Consider the following 18,915-nt stretch of genomic DNA (forward strand, 5'->3'; position numbering starts at 1 on the left):
CATACAATGAAACAGGAAGAAGATAAGAAATCACAAATTCACAATTTTTCAACTGGGGATAAGGTATTGGTGTTACTTCCAGTCACAGGTAATGCTTTAAAAGATTTTGTGGACCGTATCAAATCGAAAGGAAATGGAGTGAGGCGAACTACTTGATAAGGACTCAAGAAAGGAAGAAGGGCTTTTGCCTGAAACATAGATTTTCCTGCTCCTCGGATGCTGCCTAATCTGTTGTGCTTTTTCAGCAACACATTCTCGATTCATCTCCAGTCCTCACTTTCGCCTAACATCCTTATTGGCATAACCCTCTAAAGTTGGCACAGGTTCAGAAGAAGATAGAGCTCATGCTCCAAGATGGCTTAATCAAAGTGAGTTACAGTGACCTGGACCATAGTCATGGTGCCAAAGCCAGATGGTACTCAATGGTTATGTGTGAACTATCACAAAGTCAACGCCGTCACAAAGACTGATGCATATCCAATTCCACGGTTGGAGGACTGTGTCGAAAAAGTGGGACAAGCAACTTATATTTCTAAGTTGGACTTGCTCAGAGGCTACTGACAAATATCTCTGTCAGAGAGAGCAAAGGCAATTTTGGCTTTCATAATGCCAAATGGACTATAGCAGTTCAAAGTCATGCCATTTGGTATGAAAAATGCACCAGCCACATTTCAGAGACTGAGTAATAAGGTCACTGCCTGAACATTGGGACACAAAGACAGACTTTAACCTTACACCTTTGATGCATTATCTAAGCTGACATGGCACCTATTATTAAAGTTCATTTAAAAAAATTTTTAAAAGTTCTGGGATTTACATATGAAAGAACTGAAATCAACATGGTCGTTCTCAAAGATGAGAGACTTAACAAACAATCAAGGTCTTTTTCAATGTATCATTTCAGTTCCATCACACTTTGAACTTTTGCTATAAATTCTGTGTCTCGTGATCTTATACTCCACAACCACCTGAAAGAGCAGCACTCTGAAAGTTAGTGTTTCCAAATAAACCTGTTGGACTATAACCTGGTGTTGTGTGATTTTTCACTTTGTACACCCCAGTCCAACACCGGTACCTCCAAATCGTTACTACCATCTTCAGATAAAGACGACCAAAACTGCACATAATACGACAGGTGTGATCTCACCAAAGCAAATACAATTAAGCAAGGTATTCCTGCTCCTGTACTTGAATCTTCTCGCTATGAAGACCAATATATAATTTGTTTTCTTTACCTCCTGCTGCACCACTGTATGCTTTCTTTCAGCAACCGATGTATGAGAACACTCAATTCTCATTTCACCTCACCCCTTTCCCAATCTAATAATAAATTTGCCTTCCTGGTTTTGTTCCCAAATTGGACAGCTTCACATTTACCACTTACTTCATCTGTCATACATCTGCTCACTCAATCTATCCAAATCACACTAAAGCATTTCTGCATCCTCTTCACTGATCGCTCTCCCATCAAGTTTTGTCATCTACAAACTTAAGAGATACTCCCTCATCTAAATCATTAATATATATTGCAAATAGTTGGAGTCGTAGCACTTAAACTTTGATACCCCACTAGGCAATGAGTGTCACTCAGAAAAATACCTGTTTATTCCTACTTTTTTGTTTTCTGGCTGCCAACCAATTCTCTATTTTTGCCAGTACAATACCCCTAATCCCAGGTGCTCTTACATGCTAATGTCTTATGTGGGACCTTATTAAAAGCATTCTGAAAGTCCAAGTTAACAACATCCACTGGGTCCCTGTTAACAACTATACTCATTATATCCACAAAGAATTCCAATATCTTTGTCAGGCATGATTTCTCTTTCATAAATCCATGCTGACTCTGACATTATGTTAAAATATTATATTACTTTTATATTAAAAAATTATGTTATAACTGGATAAACTTTCTATAAATATAAAGTGACTTACCCTGGGCACAGAAGAGAGGTCAATAATACATTTGTTTTCCATTTCTCCCCACCAAATGCTATTAAGAAACATAAATTAGTGCAATCATTTTATAGCTACGTAGCAAGAAATGAAGTTTCCTTCAAAGAATCTGTACAAGTGTAACTAAAATAGTTTATTGCAAATATTTCACTCTCTGTGATAGGCACACAAATAACAAACGACAAAGAGGGGAACGCATCTGTTATTACATATTTCAACTCTACCTTGACGAAGTGAGTTTAAGATTGCAGAAGGCTTGTTTAACCAAAATCATGTTTGTGTTGTTGGATTTACACTTTATTACAGAAGAAGGTGTTGTGTGGAGGTGGGCAGTGAACAGAATTATTGAATGCACTGAAGGCTGAATACACTACATGGTTTTGTATGATACTAAGTTCGTGGTTCCAACAATACATTATATAGTAGCGTGATGACTCTGGCCACAATACTGGACACATCAAGTTTCTGATCTCAAAAATGCTTGTCTCAAAGAGGCACCAAGTAGAGTTCAACTCATAGAAACAAAGAAGTATTTGAGCAGAAGCAGGAGAAATCAAACAGGTCGCTCTTTCATAATTGCAAACAGTAACATTGGCAATAACATGGGAATAGTAATTTGCGCATACAAGGCACACAGCAACCAAAAAGAGAAAATAAATACATTGGATATCAGCTTAAACAAAAGCGATTAAGTGCCCTTGCCTTTAATAATTATAATCTGCTGCATATTTTCCAACATTCACCAAAAAACAGGTTGTAGTGACTTAATTAGATCTTAAAAGGCTACTCCTAGCATAATTAAGTTGTTCAGTTGCCAAAGGGTGATGATAATTGAAACTAATGAATAGAAATCCTGTCAGTTTAAATCTCTCTTACTTACATTTGTAGTATCTGGCAGCTACATAGCCTGCTGGAGTCCCAAGCAGCACCCACAAGACAACTGCACAAGTCATCAAAGCACCTCTGTTTGCAGGTGATAAAAATCCCAGGCATGCAAAAACTGAGGAATTAAACAAAAACAATCATAAATAATATTCTATAAAACATACATAATATATAGATACTATAATAGAAGTAAAATACAGCTAAACATATTTATCATTTTGGATAATGGAAACAGGAATAGAATTTAAAATAATCAGTTTATAGTGATTCACAAATTTTACATTTGACTGAGACAGTCAAAGATAAACTCACTGCAGAATGAAAATCTACCAATATGAAACATCTTAAATTAGAATCTTTTTAATTTTCAGTTATCAGATTGCACACTGATAGCAATTTGATTTGCTACTTTAAGTACAAAAAGTGACTGCATACGTACATAGAGTAACAAACATCATGATAAAGATTTGAGTGCCAGAACCCAGGAAAACAGATAACATCATTCCTTTCCGAGGTGGTCTAAAGACATCACCATGTACTAATTTCCATCCAAATTCCTCCTGGGCGTCTTCCTAGAAGAAATTAAACAATATCTTAAAATATGTTATCCATACAATATAATCACCTAATTAAAAATAATTTGTATTAAAAACCTAGTCAGATATCACAAATTTAAATTAAAAGTACAAAATCAATGCTACTTTACAGAGAAGGAAAAAACATGTTAACTTATATCAGGTGATCCATTTAAAAAACAGACATCCGTGCCTTAAAAAAGTTTCTCCTCTTTTCATGGTAATTTGATAATCAGCCAGAAGGAAGAGACTAGTGATTTCTACAACTCCAGCCAATATCAAAATACAAGCATTCTAACTTTGTGGGGATTATCTTGTCTAACAGTATGCAAATTACAGGTGGAAGAGTGACTCAGTAAGTGAGAGTGGGAGTGAGAGGGAAAGAGAGAAAGAAAATGATAAATTTTAAATGGCAGATTGCATGAACTTCCTCTGACTTTGAAGTTGAGGGATGATCTAAGCAAGGTACTTAAAAGCAATGATGAGATTAAAAGGCCAGTTACATGAAAACTAAATTCACTGGTGAAGAAACCAGTAAACTGAGGAAGAATCTTATAATTAGAACTTTTCTATTTAGGAAGGAAATGAAGAAACAAGCTTTGAACAAAAGTTTGTGGAAATCTAAGTTTCTACTGTAACATACTTAAAATTATTTTTATTCATGGAACATAAATACTGATCTTGAGAGCAATGCCTATCAGCTAACACCACTTGCCCTCGAGAAAGAGAGAACTTCTTCTTGGATCACTGCAATACCTATGAAGAGAGCCCTACAGTGCTGTTTAAGGGATTGTGTAACATGGTGGAGAACATATGTGGTGGTGTTACAATATACTTATTGCCCTTTGCTAGTGTTGAAGAGGTCCTGGATGATTTTTGCGACACATTGCTACAAATTACAGATAAGGGGCTGGCTGGCATGATCCTGTTGGTGTTGAATAATAGCCAGAAAACCACGAGTTCTTATTCTTCTTTGGATAACACCCAGAGATCTTGAAACTCAGCCAAAATTTTAAATTCAGCAACTTTAAGAATTAGCACTACTCAATAGAATTTTGGTATAAGCACTAGAGCTGCATGAAAATGCAGAACCATTGAAATGAACATTCAAAGTAAATTGAGCAAGGACTTGTGCATGTCTCTCAAAATGTTATCAAAACAACCTTTCAACTATTAATTGGATCAATGTGATTTATTTAAAACCAAATATGATGCCCACTCTAAGAAAAACACCTGGTAATCATCCCTTCCTTATTGCCCTTGTGCTGCAAACATAGGAACAGAAGACTATTTAACTTCTCATGTCTGTTTTGCCATTCAGACAGAAAGTGGCTGATCTGTGACCTAACACCATATACCCCACTTTTACCAATATTTTCAAACATGTTTAGAAAACAAAAATCTCTGAACCTCAGTTTTAAAGGTAAGATATATTCCATCATCATCAAATGTTACTTGATGAAGAATTCCAAACTTCTATCCTTCTTTACAAGTAACAAAGTTTCCTAATTTCACTCCTGAAAGTTTTGGTTCCAATTTTTAGATTATGCTCTTTAGTCCTCGTCTCCCTAGTGGAAATAGTTTTGCTCTACCCACTTTCTAAATTCCCCTTAATACCTTGAAAACTCTGGTCAAGTTATCTTTAGATTACATTACAGGCCCTTCGGCCCAACAAGTCCACACTGACCCGCCGAAGCGCAACCCACCCATACCCCTAACCTAACACTACGGGCAATTTATTATGGCCAATTCACCTGACCCTGCACATCTTTGGAAACTGGAGCACCCGGAGGAAACCCACAAAGACACGGGGAGAACGTGCAAACTCCACACAGTCAGTCGCCTGAGGCGGGAATTGAACCCGGGTCTCTGGCGCTGTGAGGCAGCAGTGCTAACCACTGTGCCACTCTTAACCTTCTGGAATTAAGCTTGAAGACATGTAATATTTTGTAATTTTAGCCTCAGAATTCAGGTATAATTCCTGCAAATAGATATTTTATTTCCTCCAAAGCCAAAATATCTTGCCTAAATTGTGCAGTCCATATTGCTCGAAATACATCAAGGAGTGGTGTAACCAACAGGCAATTGTCTCACAGAAACTACAACACTCACAGCTGAATCCATTTGATTGTAACGTGCTATGTCCTTATGCAACGTTCGAAGCAATATCATAGCAACCATTGCAGAAAGGAATAGGACAATTATCAAGGAATTCATAATGCTGCAAAACAGGAAAAAGAACAATAAATATCATCTTTAGTTTTAAGGAGTCAAACAATTTTTAAACCAGCTTCTTTTGTTTAAAGTACTTTAAGTATCTCTTCTTAAAAAAATGAGACCAGTCAATTACTCAACAGTGCAAAGTAAATAATGTGGGATATCACACGACTGTCACAAACCTAAAAGGTTTTGCAATTTTTTAAGCATTAGAAAATTTAGAATTTATGGTGGCAAGGAACTCAGTTTAAAAACTAAATTTGAGACACAAAATGATGCAGCAGAGAAACCTGAAATCCAAGTCATTGACATTAAAATCCTCCAGTGAAACCAATTTACATCAAACTATAGGAATGAAATGTTTTAAGAGCATTTTTCTTCTTTTCTAAATTGTCAGAATTAGCTTATTCACTAACTGGCATTCTACATTAATCAGCTGGAAATTCTCCTTAATTTAATGACCTTTATAGAATGCTGAAGAATAGACCTTTGAAATATACACAGCTCCAAACTACCCTTTGAATGAAAAGGCCAACAGCCGAAAAGTATCAGTAGCACACAGTGCAGAATAACCACAATCACAATCTATTTTATTGAGATTTGAATGTCATGCCAGTTAGCTTTACTCATTCCACCCACATCATTCCTTGGCAGAGCGGAAAGAAACATGCCCTGTTTTCAGGATTGATTTGTGCTGAAACCAGCTAAACAACCTGTCTTAGTTTTTCTCCCAACTTTCCCAACAACGTAGACTACTTCACAAGGGTGGCCAACAACAAAATCATGCATGGCAGAGTGGTATGACTCAAAGATAGAACTGTGTTCCCTGGAGAAAAAATGGCTGACGACAAATTTGACAGAAATCTTCAAAATCAAGAGGGCTCTATATAGAGCAGACAGGCAAAACTTCCACTTATGATAATATTGAGCACCAGAGGGTGCAGATTTAAAATAATTTGTAAAATATTTCATTGTGCAGTGCATAGTTAAGATCTGGAATGCACTTCCTGAAAGTGTGGTTCAATTGAAGCATTCAAAAGGGAACTGGAATATGAGAAAATGGTATTAAGGGAATTGTGTATCTGGAGAGCCATTGCACACTCAATGTGCTGAACAGCCTCCTTTTGCTCTGTAAGAATTCAGTGATTCTGATTGCTGGGATGTTGGGGAATTGTGTAAGTTCTCAATTACTTGGTAACATGAGTTCATAAACTAATTCACCATGCTGGTTAATGCTGACAACGATCAGATTAGTCTGCTTTATGTGAATCTCCAAAATACACCGCTAGCTATTGTAAATTATTATGAAGTGGTTATTATAAAGTCAACAACAATAGAGGAAAAAAATCCTCAAATCCAAGTTAACCAATCTTTCAAATGATTTGTTAATTCTTATTTGAAAATATACACTGGCAGTTATCAAGTAAAAGTAGTGAGCCAGTTCCTGATGTAAAAATAATACTGTTAACTGACCAGTTCTTCATAAACAAACTGAGTAGATTAGCTCAATTGGTTTGATGGTTGGTTTACAATTCAGAGTGATGCTAACAGTGCAAATTCAATTTCTAATGCAGCTGAAGTCATACGAAGGCCCTGTTTTCTCAATCTTGTCCTCACCCATTGCATGGTAACCCTCAAATTAAACGCACTGCCAGTTGCCTCTCTCTAATGAGAGAATAGCCTGTGGTTTTCTGAGAAATTTCTTCACTTCAAATAGGCTGGCAGGTTCAAGGGACAAATAAATATTTTAGAATTGTGAATTCATACTTCAGAATTTATAGATTGATAGACTTCACACAATTGGCATCTTACTCTTAAGATTTTCTTTACTTACTTTAAGAATGTGGTCAGTTTCCTTATTAACTGCCCATTAAACTCACTGTCAATGTTCAGATTTAACATTCTGTAAAGTACCCTCACGACTACGTGAAAATAGTTACTGAATCTCAATTTCCCATGTCGAGAAAGGAAATAATTCAAACGAGGGAGTTTTTTCTTGAAGAGGTAAACTGTGTTATAGGTTCCAAAAGATGCCAATTTCTTTTTTTAACGTCGCTCAATCTAATCTTTCAATCTCTCTCCATGTATCTGACTTGACTCCAATTCACCCAACATACCTTACTCTAATTCTTTCTCAATCCTTAAATCTCATTGGTTTGGGAGACAGATTCATGTTCCCATGATTTGTCGAGGTTCCAAATACCCCATTATCACTTCACATTCTCAGCAAACGATACAGTAAAAGAATTTTGAGTTAAAGAGCAAGGGAATAAATTCCAGAAGGGCATTCGTGACGAGTTATGGTGTACCGGCTCATTAAATAAAGCCCTACCACAAGGAAATTTACAGTTGATTATCCATTCAATTTCCAATCTCAGCTCACTAATGAAAAATGTCATGAGACCATGAGACATAATACATGAGAAATAAGCCATTTGGCCCACCACCATACAATGAGATCACTGCTGATATAATTCTCGACTCCACCTTGCTGCCTTATCCCCTTAATCCTCAATTCCCTTGCTGATTTAAAGCCTCTCTACCTTAGTGTTGGATCCTCATTTCACAACACAGCCTCAATAACTCTTTGTGATAAAAGAGTTCTATAGATTCACAATCCCCATCTCTATCCTAAATGGGCAAAATCTGATTTTATGACTCTTGTTCTAGGTTCTCCCACAAGGAGAAACAACCTCTCAACAATTCCTAATCAAACTCCCTAAGAACCTTGTATATTTCAAATAGATTTATCTCTCATCCTTCTAAACTCCAATGAGCACAGGCCTTCCATACACGGGATCAACCTGAGAAACGAAGAGCCATAGAGTCATACAGCACGGAAACAGACCTCTTGATCCAACCAGTCCATGCTGACCATAATCCCAAACTTACCTAATCACACCTGTATGCACTTGGCCCATATCCCTCCAAACATTTCTTATTCATGAACTTACCCAAATGTCTTTTAAAAGTTGTATCTTTACCTGCATCCACCACTTCCTTTGGAAGTTCATTCCTCACACAAACCATTCTGTGTAAAATAATTGCCCCTCATGTCTTTTTAAATCTTTCTCCTCTCACCCTAAAAATATGCTCACTAATCTTGAAATTCTTCACCCTAGGGAAAAGACACCTGCCATTCACCTTATCTATACCCCTCATGATTTATAAATCTCTATACGGTCACCTCCCAACCTCCTACGCTCCAGTGAAAAAAGTCCCAACCTATCCAGCCTCTCCTTATAATTCAAACCCTCCATTCCCAGCCACTTTCTGACAAATCTCTTCTGAATCTTTCGGAATATCTCCAAAGATGATACATCTTTCCTTAGATGAGGAGTCCAAAGCTATTCGCAGTATTCCAGCTCTGGTCTGATTTTTGCTTTGTGTAGTTTTAGCAAAATCCCTCTACTTTTATACTCTATTCTCCTTGAAATAAAGGCCAACATTTGATTTACCTTCTATATTACATTAACTTATGCACTCACCTTTCTTTGATTTTTGCACAAGGACCCCTTAAACCCTCTCTGCAAAATTCTTTTGCAGCCTTTCTTCATTAATTAATAATCAGCTCCTCTGACCTTCTTGCCAAAGTGCATAACCTCATATCTTACATTATATTGCATCTGCACTGTTTTTGCCATTTCACTCACTCTGCAGACTTTTTTGTGTCATCCTCATAACTTACCGTTGCAACCATTCTAGTGCAGTCAGCAAATTTGGCAATAATACATTCACTGCCCTCACTGAAGTCCTTGATATATGTTATAAATAATTGTGGCCTGGCACTGATCCTTGTGGCACTGAAGTAGTTACAGGTTGCCACCTGAAAATGCCCTTCTTATCACACTCTATCTCCATTAGTTAGGTAATTCTCTATCCAAGCTAATATACTAACCCCTACACCAGGGGCTCTATGTTACTAAGTAACCTTGTGTGTGCTGGTTCCCCTTTGTCTATTCTGCTTGTTATCCTCTTAAAGAATTCTTATAAATTTGTCAGGCAAGATTTCAACTTCATGAAGGTCATATTAATCTGGTTTATAATATCATGTATTTCTAAATGTTCTGTTATTACATTGTTTATAATGTATTCCCAAATGAAAGATGTTAAGTTGAAGTTGCCTGTCTTTTTTGTCACCCTCCTTTTTGAATCAGGACATTACATTGATAGTTTTTTGATTCTCTGGGACTTTTTCAGAAACTAAACGTTCTTGGAAGATGGATACCATTTCATCCACTGTCTACTACTTCTACGAGTATCCGAGCATGAAACCATCAGGTCAAGAGAATTTGAGAGTCTTTAGCCTTAGTTTCCTAGTACTTTTTTGGACTCAATGTTAACTCTGCTTTCCCACAGATGCTGCCAGACCTGCTGAGTTTCACCAGCAATTTCCGTTTTGTGTACTTTTACTCTCATGGTAGTTATGATATATATTTACTCCCCTCTACTTCTTCTCCTTGATTATTTAGGGTTTTTTTTGGAATATCATTCATGACACAATTTGTACATGCAGAATATGTTCAATTAAGGAATGTTGCATTTAAAGGAAGGAGCAGAGAAAGGGAAAAGAAAATTGTCAAAAATTAGAATTATTGTTATATCAGCAAGTAAACCTTGGAATTAATGAACAACATCCAATTTACAATGCTGCACAAAATTAGCATGTTGAATTGCTGGGAAAACAAAGCACTGCCAAAAATATGTAAACAGAACTGTATGTTTTATGGTAGAGCTTGGAGCACTCAACTGCATTAAAACTTATGATCCATGAGACTATTGGAAAGGTTCAGAATTGAAGCAATCAACAGTCTCACTGGACTTTGGGCATTGTGCTGGTTTCAGTTATTAAAATGGAACAAACTAATGATACATGAAAAGTCATAACTTTTGATATGTTTTAATCAATGTAGTTGAGCCACAGCAGATGGATACTGGATGATTCTGCACTACAAATTTGAAGTTTAATTTCAGGTGCATGTTTATGTACATTTACTTTCAAAAACAACCCGGATTTTTATTGAAAATGTTTGGCAATGTCATAGGATGTAAGCTGGAAACTTTAGCCAGCCCTCCACTCTGGTAGCCACTTCAGGATAAATATAGTTTTTGGCATCCACATATTCAACCCATTTGACAAGCTGGTTAACTAATGTGGAAAAACTGAAAGATCTCATGGTCAATGAGAATGTGAATACCCTCATAAAAAGAAATTGTGAATATCTCAAAACTATGAAACAAACATTTCTAACGCCTCATGGAATTACCCTCCTAAAAATTATTTAAGATAAAAAAATCCTCAAAATCCCTAGACCATGTTTGAAAAAGATCAGATCCAAGAGCTACAAAATGCAGAACCCATTGAAATACAGAAGACAACTGCCTAATTGTCCTCACCTGTGCTTGTACCAAATGATTCTACACTACACACACTATAGATAATTATGGTCTTATTTAATTTTTTAATAAAATATGTGGCTGAAAGTGTGACTCAAGTCATACTCAAAAATTAGTAATGATATTGAACATAATCAAAAGCACACTCAGCATGCAAAGCTCATGTCAAGCACAATGACCCTATATTCCTTCAGATATTACTGGTAGTTTGTTTTCATTATACAGCTTTCAACTGCACTAATGTTTTGTTGTGATTAATTGTGATTAGCTGTCTGTCCACACTTCAAAGAAGTACAAAAAGGGTCAATATGATTCCTTACCTAAACCACTGAATGTTGGTGTGAGGCATAGATTCCAAAATGTAATCCCACCTTGATGCCCATTTAATATTTGATGTCTGTAAATAGAAAAAGTGTTATGTGCTGTCAGGATCTCTACTGATATGTCTGGAAAACAGTAGCAAACAGTAAATTGATAAGGAAACCAATTATTTTTCCAAAACATTTGCAATGACAAAATTTCACAATTCCTTAGTAAATTTTGTTTAAGGCCATGCTAACATGTCAGTTCTGTGCTCTCTACAGCATTTTTTGAACAGTGGGAAAGGAACACCTCCTAAAGGAGAAAGGAGAATTAGAGGGAAACAAATGTTATAACTTCAGTTTACATTCCTATGGTATGCTTGATGGATCATATTTTGCTCATTTTCCAATTTAATGTGGCAGTCTTTCTTTGAAACATAAGCACACCAGACTGCAGATTTGGTTTTAATAATAAAACAGAAATTTATTATGTAAAAAGAAAAATAAAACAAAACCAAAAGATGTAAAACACCCAACAAAGCAAAATCCCACTACTCTCCAAAACCGTCACTTCACAATTAATCAGAGAAATTTTCCTTCCCCATGAAATCTGTGGGTTGATTTAACAGCTTCTTTTTGGTTCCAGTCCTGTGAATTGCGAAGCCTTTTTCTCTGACAAAACACAACTGAGATGTTCAACAATTTTTTTTAAGCTGTGAGCAACCAATGTGAGGATCTCTCAAACAATTCCTTGCCTCTTTTTTCTCTGCTAATCTTGTGATTAGATGGTTCTTCTGAACCACGCTTTTGTTATTTCAAACCTGAAATATGATTTCTAACCAAATACTTCTACTGGTCTGGATATATTCATGAACTGCAGTATTTCGCTTATTACTTCACTGCTGTGAATTGTTTTCCCCCAGTAAGAAACTACTCTTGCATCTGACTCCAGTCAGATCATCTTCAAACAGAATTCAAAAGCATTTACATTTCATTTTTTAAAAGGTTTGCTCATTCTAGCTTTTGCTAAGCTAATGGCTGAATATTTTGATCCTGGCATAATACACTATATAAACAAACATTTCATGACACCTTCACTCATCTACTCTGACATCCGTACTGATTCAAAGTCATAGTTCTGAAAAGACTGGCCTAGTTAAGTATGAAATCCCTTCACACAAACAGACTAAATTAATGTACCATTAGTTTAAAAATAATCCATGAAATTATATCTATATTATGTGTATAAATCGTACACCTTGAATCATATACATCACCGACCAATTTGAAAACTGCAATGTTATATTCCTTTCCTTGGTTCTGTTGTTAATTTAAATTCAATATTCAAGAAAAAATTCTCAGCTGGTACCATATTAAAGCAAAATCAGCAGTGGCTCACGCCCTGTCCTGAGGATGGAAATGAGGTATGGGATAGAAGACCAATGACTTAGCCTCCAATGTAGCTGAAATTAATGGTAGAGAACAAAAAAAATGCAACCCCTAATGAATAACATTTACACATTTTCTATTTCATACATTATCCCCAGAACATTTTGAAAGAAAAATGTAAAACAACCACAGAAATAGTTTCAAAATTAACAATAGCCAATGGGTTTTGTTATCTAATCTTCACATGTGTAGTGATAAACTTGGGACTTAGGTTCATAATCCTGTACCTTCATACCAAAATGGGTCAGATAGAGTAAGAAAGCAATGAAGAGAACCAATTTTGGACTTCCCCAAAGTCATCATCATATTTAGTCAGTAATTTCAGTCAGATACATAATACACATGGGAACATTTTCATCAAAGTACTACAATCTGGAACTGCAACCTTTTGGACTGGCCATTAAGAATGCATTTCCTAAGCTTTTTGGCATCTTTTTCTCCCTAGCTCGTTACAAGCCAAACAATATCTAACCCATCATACAAAATATTTTGTATTATCATCTGTTACAAACACATTCCAATTTTGCAAACTGAGTTCTATTGTAGGAAAGTTATCAACTCTATTGCAACACTTCATTTCTGGGTTTGTGCACAACCAAGGAGGTAGCAATAGGGAATTTCAATCTTGAAATACAAAGATTTATTTTTTAAAAAATATCTCCAAATAATTTTGCTCCACAAACCTACCACTGTATATGCTATTTTTAAAATCACTTCTAGATCTCTTCAAGACCTCTTAGAAGGTTTGAATATTTTTACTACTTTTTAAGTCTTCTGACATATTCTTCTGCAAAAAGATTATGTGTATCCAATTTCATTGAACTTGCTCCATTTCAGCTGGATTGGTCAATGTCTCCCTCTTTATTGAACCAGTCTCTATTTGCACATTAACAACCTGCTATCAAACCTGCTCCCTCCCCCCACCACCTTGCTCATCCACCATGTGTAGTGAGGAAATTTCTCTTGCACTCTTTTTCTTGTGCAAACTTTACCGTTCGATGATTTTTCTGAACTGCTGTTTTGTTCATCAAACCAGAAATATGTCTATACAATTATTTGCTCAGAACTTATACAATTCTATCATAACTTATAGTTTTATTGAAGTTTTAACAATGGAACTCTAACTCCCTTGGATCTTCAGTCTCCGACAAGCCATAGAATTATAAAATTCAAGTGAAGCATCATTACATTTACACTGTTTTGTTTTTAAATCTCAAAGGCATCCCATATAGTGGATCTTGGCCCATCACCTTAATTCACAATACATGTGTAAAAGACATTACTCACAGCATATTTAACAGAGTAGGTATAGGCAATATTAAATTTCTCTCGAAATACATTAGGGATACCCAAAGGTGGTCCTGAGCAGTCAGGCTTATCAACGTGTGTGTGCTTGAAGCTGTTGAGATATAAATCAAGGATCTATAATTAAGGATAGACTGTAATTTTCTCCTATCAAGGCTAAAGATTTATTGAAAAAGCATGTAATAATCACTTTAATATTCAGTGACAAAGAACTATTATATACTTGAGTGAAAATGATTGTCAATGTGTAGATTGCAAATACACATATAATAACCATGTGATCTTGTTCACAGATCAATGAATGGCAGATTTAAAATCAAACCTAAGAAAATAGGAGTAGGCCATTTTGCCCATTGAACCTGCTCCTCCATTCAAAATGATCATATCTCTATTCCCTCCCGCTACTTATTGATACCTTTAATGTCTAGAAATCTGTTCTGAAATCCTTAATTACTATTTTGCTGGTAAGTGGACTGTAGAATAAGTTAGTACACCTATTTCATCTCAGTCTGAATCTGGTCTAAGGTGGCAAAGAAAAAACATAGGAACAACAGTAGGTCAATCATCCTTCCCAGCCTATCCTTTCCACTAGCCAGATCATGACTGATCTTATATTAACTCCATCTACCTCTCTTGGTTCTGTAACACTGTTTTAAAAAATTCTCAAGGTCAGGTTCGTAGGAGAGTAGTCTGACACAGAACAAACGACCAAGAGGCGAGTCTGCTAGAATATGAGCATTTTATTCCCCGCAGCGTCGCCACAACCAGGTCTCATACTTACAACGGGTCTGGCTTATACTCACTCTACATGTTACCGGAACTGGGAGCCGTCAGTTCTCGTAGAGCGGTTGCCAACAACCCACGCTCGGCGGTTAAACGTAACCCCGGAGCAGACTCCCGGGTCTGGCTTATACTCACTCTACATGTTACCGGAACTGGGAGCCGTCAGTTCTCGTAGAGCGGTTGCCAACAACCCACGCTCGGCGGTTAAACGTAACCCCGGAGCAGACTCACCGAACTGGAGACTTTTCCAGCTGATATACTCTTTTCCAGATATAAACATTCATGTGAACAGCAGAGCAAGGCTAAAAAACACATTCCATTCTGGTTACATACAGATAAGAAGATTCACACGGGGAGGTGTGTAATAAGATTCACACGGGACTAAGCAACACCTCCATTCCGGTTAGATTCACACATGTATTGGGACATAATTTTTAACCGTTTCACCACAAACACTTAATAGCCTTACCAAACAAAAATCTACTAATCTCAAATTTTAAAGTTTCAATTGACTGTCAACAGTTTATTCAACAGTTTGAAACTGACATTTCACCATGTCACAAACATACACTGTCATATTAAAATAAAAGCCCATTTGGTTCCAAACACATTCACTGATGCCAAAACCAAGCTCCCTTTAAGCTTTATGGCTGCTCAGAGGGTCCACGCATGCTGACTGATGTATCAAAACTATTCCCAGCATCGATTTCTAGTTTTTAAGTCACTTTTGCACACAGGCCTTAGAGGTCCATGGAGAAGTAAAAAAAATTAAAGTAAATGTAAGGCAAAACTATTGCGTGATTACTCACCAAATCACAAAAATAATGTTGGAATGTTATAATGTAAGTAGAATTTACCATACACTTGTCAGCAAGGCAATGGATACAATTAGTTTGCAGAACACAAACCCCTATGTAGCTAAAGAGTTTTCACTGAGAATTGTTTTGATGCCGAGATTTTGTCTGACAAGAAATAAGAGTAGCAAATGAAGATTTATGAAGGGAAAATCATGCTTGACTAATCTTCTGGAATTTTTTGAAGATGTAACTGAAGATAGTCGAGGGAGATCCAGTAGATGTAGTGTACCTGGACTTTCAGAAAGCTTTTGATAAAGTTCCACATAGGAGGTTAGTGAGCAAAATTAAGGCACATGGTATTGGGGGCAAAGTACTAACTTGGATTGAAAGTTGGTTGGCTGACAGGAAACAAAGAGTAGTGATAAATGGCTCCATTTCGGAATGGCAGGCAGTGACCAGTGGGGTACCGCAGGGATCAGTGCTGGGACCGCAGCTTTTTACAATATATATTAATGATATAGAAGATGGTATTAGTAATAACATTAGCAAATTTGCTGATGATACAAAGCTGGGTGGCAGGGTGAAATGTGAGGAGGATGTTAGGAGATTACAGGGTGACCTGGACAGGTTAGGTGAGTGGTCAGAAGCATGGCAGATGCAGTTTAATGTGGATAAATGTGGCAAGAACAGGAAGGCAGATTACTAGCTAAATTGAATCAATTTAGGTAAAGGGGCAGTACAAAGAGATCTGGGTGTTCTTGTACACCAGTCAATGAAAGTAAGCATGCAGGTACAGCAGGTAGTGAAGAAGGCTAATAGCATGCTGGCCTTCATAACAAGAGGGATTGAGTGTAGAAGCAAAGAGGTTCTTCTGCAGCTGTACAGGGCCCTGGTGAGACCGCACCTGGAGTATTGTGTGCAGTTCTGGTCACCAAATTTGAGGAAAGACATTCTGGCTATTGAGGGAGTGCAGCGTAGGTTCACGAGGTCAATTCCTGGAATGGCGCGACTACCTTATGCTGAAAGACTGGAGCGACTGGGCTTGTATACCCTTGCGTTTAGAAGACTGAGAGGGGATCTGATTGAGACATAAGATTATTAAAGGATTGGACACTCTGGAAGCAGGAAACGTGTTTCCGCTGATGGGTGATTGCTGAACCAGAGGACACAGCTTAAAAATACGGGGTAGACCATTTAGAGATGAGGAGAGTGGTGGCTGTGTGGAATGCTTTGCCCCAGAGGGCAGTGGAGGCCCAGTCTCTGGATTCATTTAAGAAAGAGTTGGATAGAGCTCTCAAGGATGGTGGAATCAAGGGTTATGGAGATAAGGCAGGAACAGGATACTGATTAAGGATGATCAGCCATGATCATATTGAATGGTGGTGCAGACGCGAAGGGCAGAATGGCCTACTCCTGCACCTATTGTCTATTGTCTATTAAGGTGCAGAGTCAAACAACTATATATAGGGTGAAAAACTTACATTTATTAAGTTTTAAAATTTATGTTAAAAACAAGAGCATATATCAAGCACATTAGATGCCTCCTTATCTATTGGTTAAAAAACATGCAGCAGTATTCTCTTATGGATGTTACATGGAAAATTGTGCAGCACCTTCTGAAAAAATTGAAGTGGCAAATGAGGGTGTATCTGAATTAAAAAGACCTTCTTGCAAACTAAGTATGTGTTAAAGTAAAGAAGAAAACCTGTCAGGTTTGACGTGGGGAGGCAGGAGTACCATTCAGATGAAAGTGGGGTCAGCAAAAGGGGACAATGGACCAGGACATGCAGAAATAGTTCAAACCCCAAGTTGAAATCTTAATGTTTTGTTCGAGCATTTATATTTCTGTAAAAAAAATTAGTGAATTCAGTTATTATGAAATGGCCAACGTGAATTAACTAGATCAGAATTTACTGTTAACATATCAAAGCTTTTAACAGTACTCAACCTTACTTAAATGTAAAACAAACAGCGATTTCAGGGGAGAAAAATGCACTAATTTGGAACATGTGCTGCTCTGTCATGGCTTTGCAAAATTAGCATCTCACTGTTTAATTTGCTACTCAAACACATTGAACAACATCAAGTTCCCATGTTTAAACGGTGGCTATGAACTCAAATCACCACAGAATGTGTCCTTTTGCGAGCAACTCTTCTGATTAGAGTCTAATTATAGAGCGACGAGTTTTACATTGCCAATTTCCATAACAAATATTTACACAGGAATTTGTAATGATAAAAGTTCACAGGAAGTGAACTCAGGCATAAAATTTTTAATATATTTGGGATCCCTTGATAAGAAATTGTGTAATAATCAGTTGCCACTTTTTATTCCTTTAGATGACACGCTTATTCCATTTAACTATTTACATACCTTTTTGGTTCTAATTTGGCAGCTACAAGTCTTGCTTCAGTCCCACCTTCACTATGGAAATACATTGTGATATCCACATGATTGAAAATATAGTAAGTGTCTTTCTCATTGAAGGAAGTCTAAACAATAGAAATCAAAAAGTAATTCATAAAAATAATTACAATCAAAACTAAGGTTCTTAATTTCTGTGGAAGCTATTTATTTGTTTCTATTAAGTCAAGGGTTTGCTTTAAAATTATTTAATAAATTACAGTAGTTTAGTTCTATTAATTTGAATGAAATTATTCTATCAAACTTTAAAACATGCAAGACTTTATAATTCATCATTAAGCAAGGAATTACAAAGAAAACCATCAAAGTTTATTTTGACAATTTATTAAACAATAGAAATTATACAAAATTGTGTACCTCTGATCAAGAAATGCGTATGCATTAAGAAAAAAAAGAAATCAGCATTTATTTGCAATATAAAGTGTAAGTCCACGTCTCAACACAAAGGCTTGCTTTAAAGTGCACTGTCTGGTTTAATCTACATTAACAAAGAGATGTTGTAACGAGGCACCTGAAACCTACAATGAAATTCACTTTCCCCATACAGTTTTTTTCCCCCCATTACACCTGAATCGCAAAATCAACAGGTAAACAAAAGAGAAAACACTATTAGAAACAATTCAAATTGAAAAAAGGTAATTGCTTTGAGAACCCACAACCTGCAGCTTAGATTGGCATTGAAGAACATCCCTTGTACTCCACTATGTCACACTGAACAAAACTGTTAGATTTTGGGGTGTCAAAATTTGCAAAGATCTACCCCTGGTGTAAAGAACATTAGCCAACACTCCTGACAATTCACCAGAAACCAGATGGCAGAGAATAAA

The 18,915-nt window shown here is 36.6% G+C and overlaps 1 protein-coding gene across 1 annotated transcript in view; it reads right to left on the reverse strand.

Annotated features, from left to right (window-relative positions):
• Nucleotides 1-18,915, reverse strand: part of tm9sf2 (transmembrane 9 superfamily member 2) — a 64,817-nt gene that overhangs the window by 16,230 nt on the left and 29,672 nt on the right. Inside the window, exons 6-12 of the mRNA XM_043691298.2 lie at nucleotides 18,038-18,156; nucleotides 14,066-14,177; nucleotides 11,348-11,424; nucleotides 5,526-5,634; nucleotides 3,278-3,410; nucleotides 2,834-2,953; nucleotides 1,933-1,990 (exon numbers count right to left, since the gene is read on the reverse strand). Of these exons, the coding sequence (XP_043547233.1) occupies nucleotides 1,933-1,990; nucleotides 2,834-2,953; nucleotides 3,278-3,410; nucleotides 5,526-5,634; nucleotides 11,348-11,424; nucleotides 14,066-14,177; nucleotides 18,038-18,156 (728 nt within the window). The remainder of the gene's footprint in view (nucleotides 1-1,932; nucleotides 1,991-2,833; nucleotides 2,954-3,277; nucleotides 3,411-5,525; nucleotides 5,635-11,347; nucleotides 11,425-14,065; nucleotides 14,178-18,037; nucleotides 18,157-18,915) is intronic.

Source organism: Chiloscyllium plagiosum, unplaced genomic scaffold (genome assembly GCF_037043375.1).
Source record: "Chiloscyllium plagiosum isolate Xiang-an unplaced genomic scaffold, Cpla_swu_hap1 HiC_scaffold_6, whole genome shotgun sequence".
NCBI lineage: Eukaryota > Metazoa > Chordata > Chondrichthyes > Orectolobiformes > Hemiscylliidae > Chiloscyllium > Chiloscyllium plagiosum.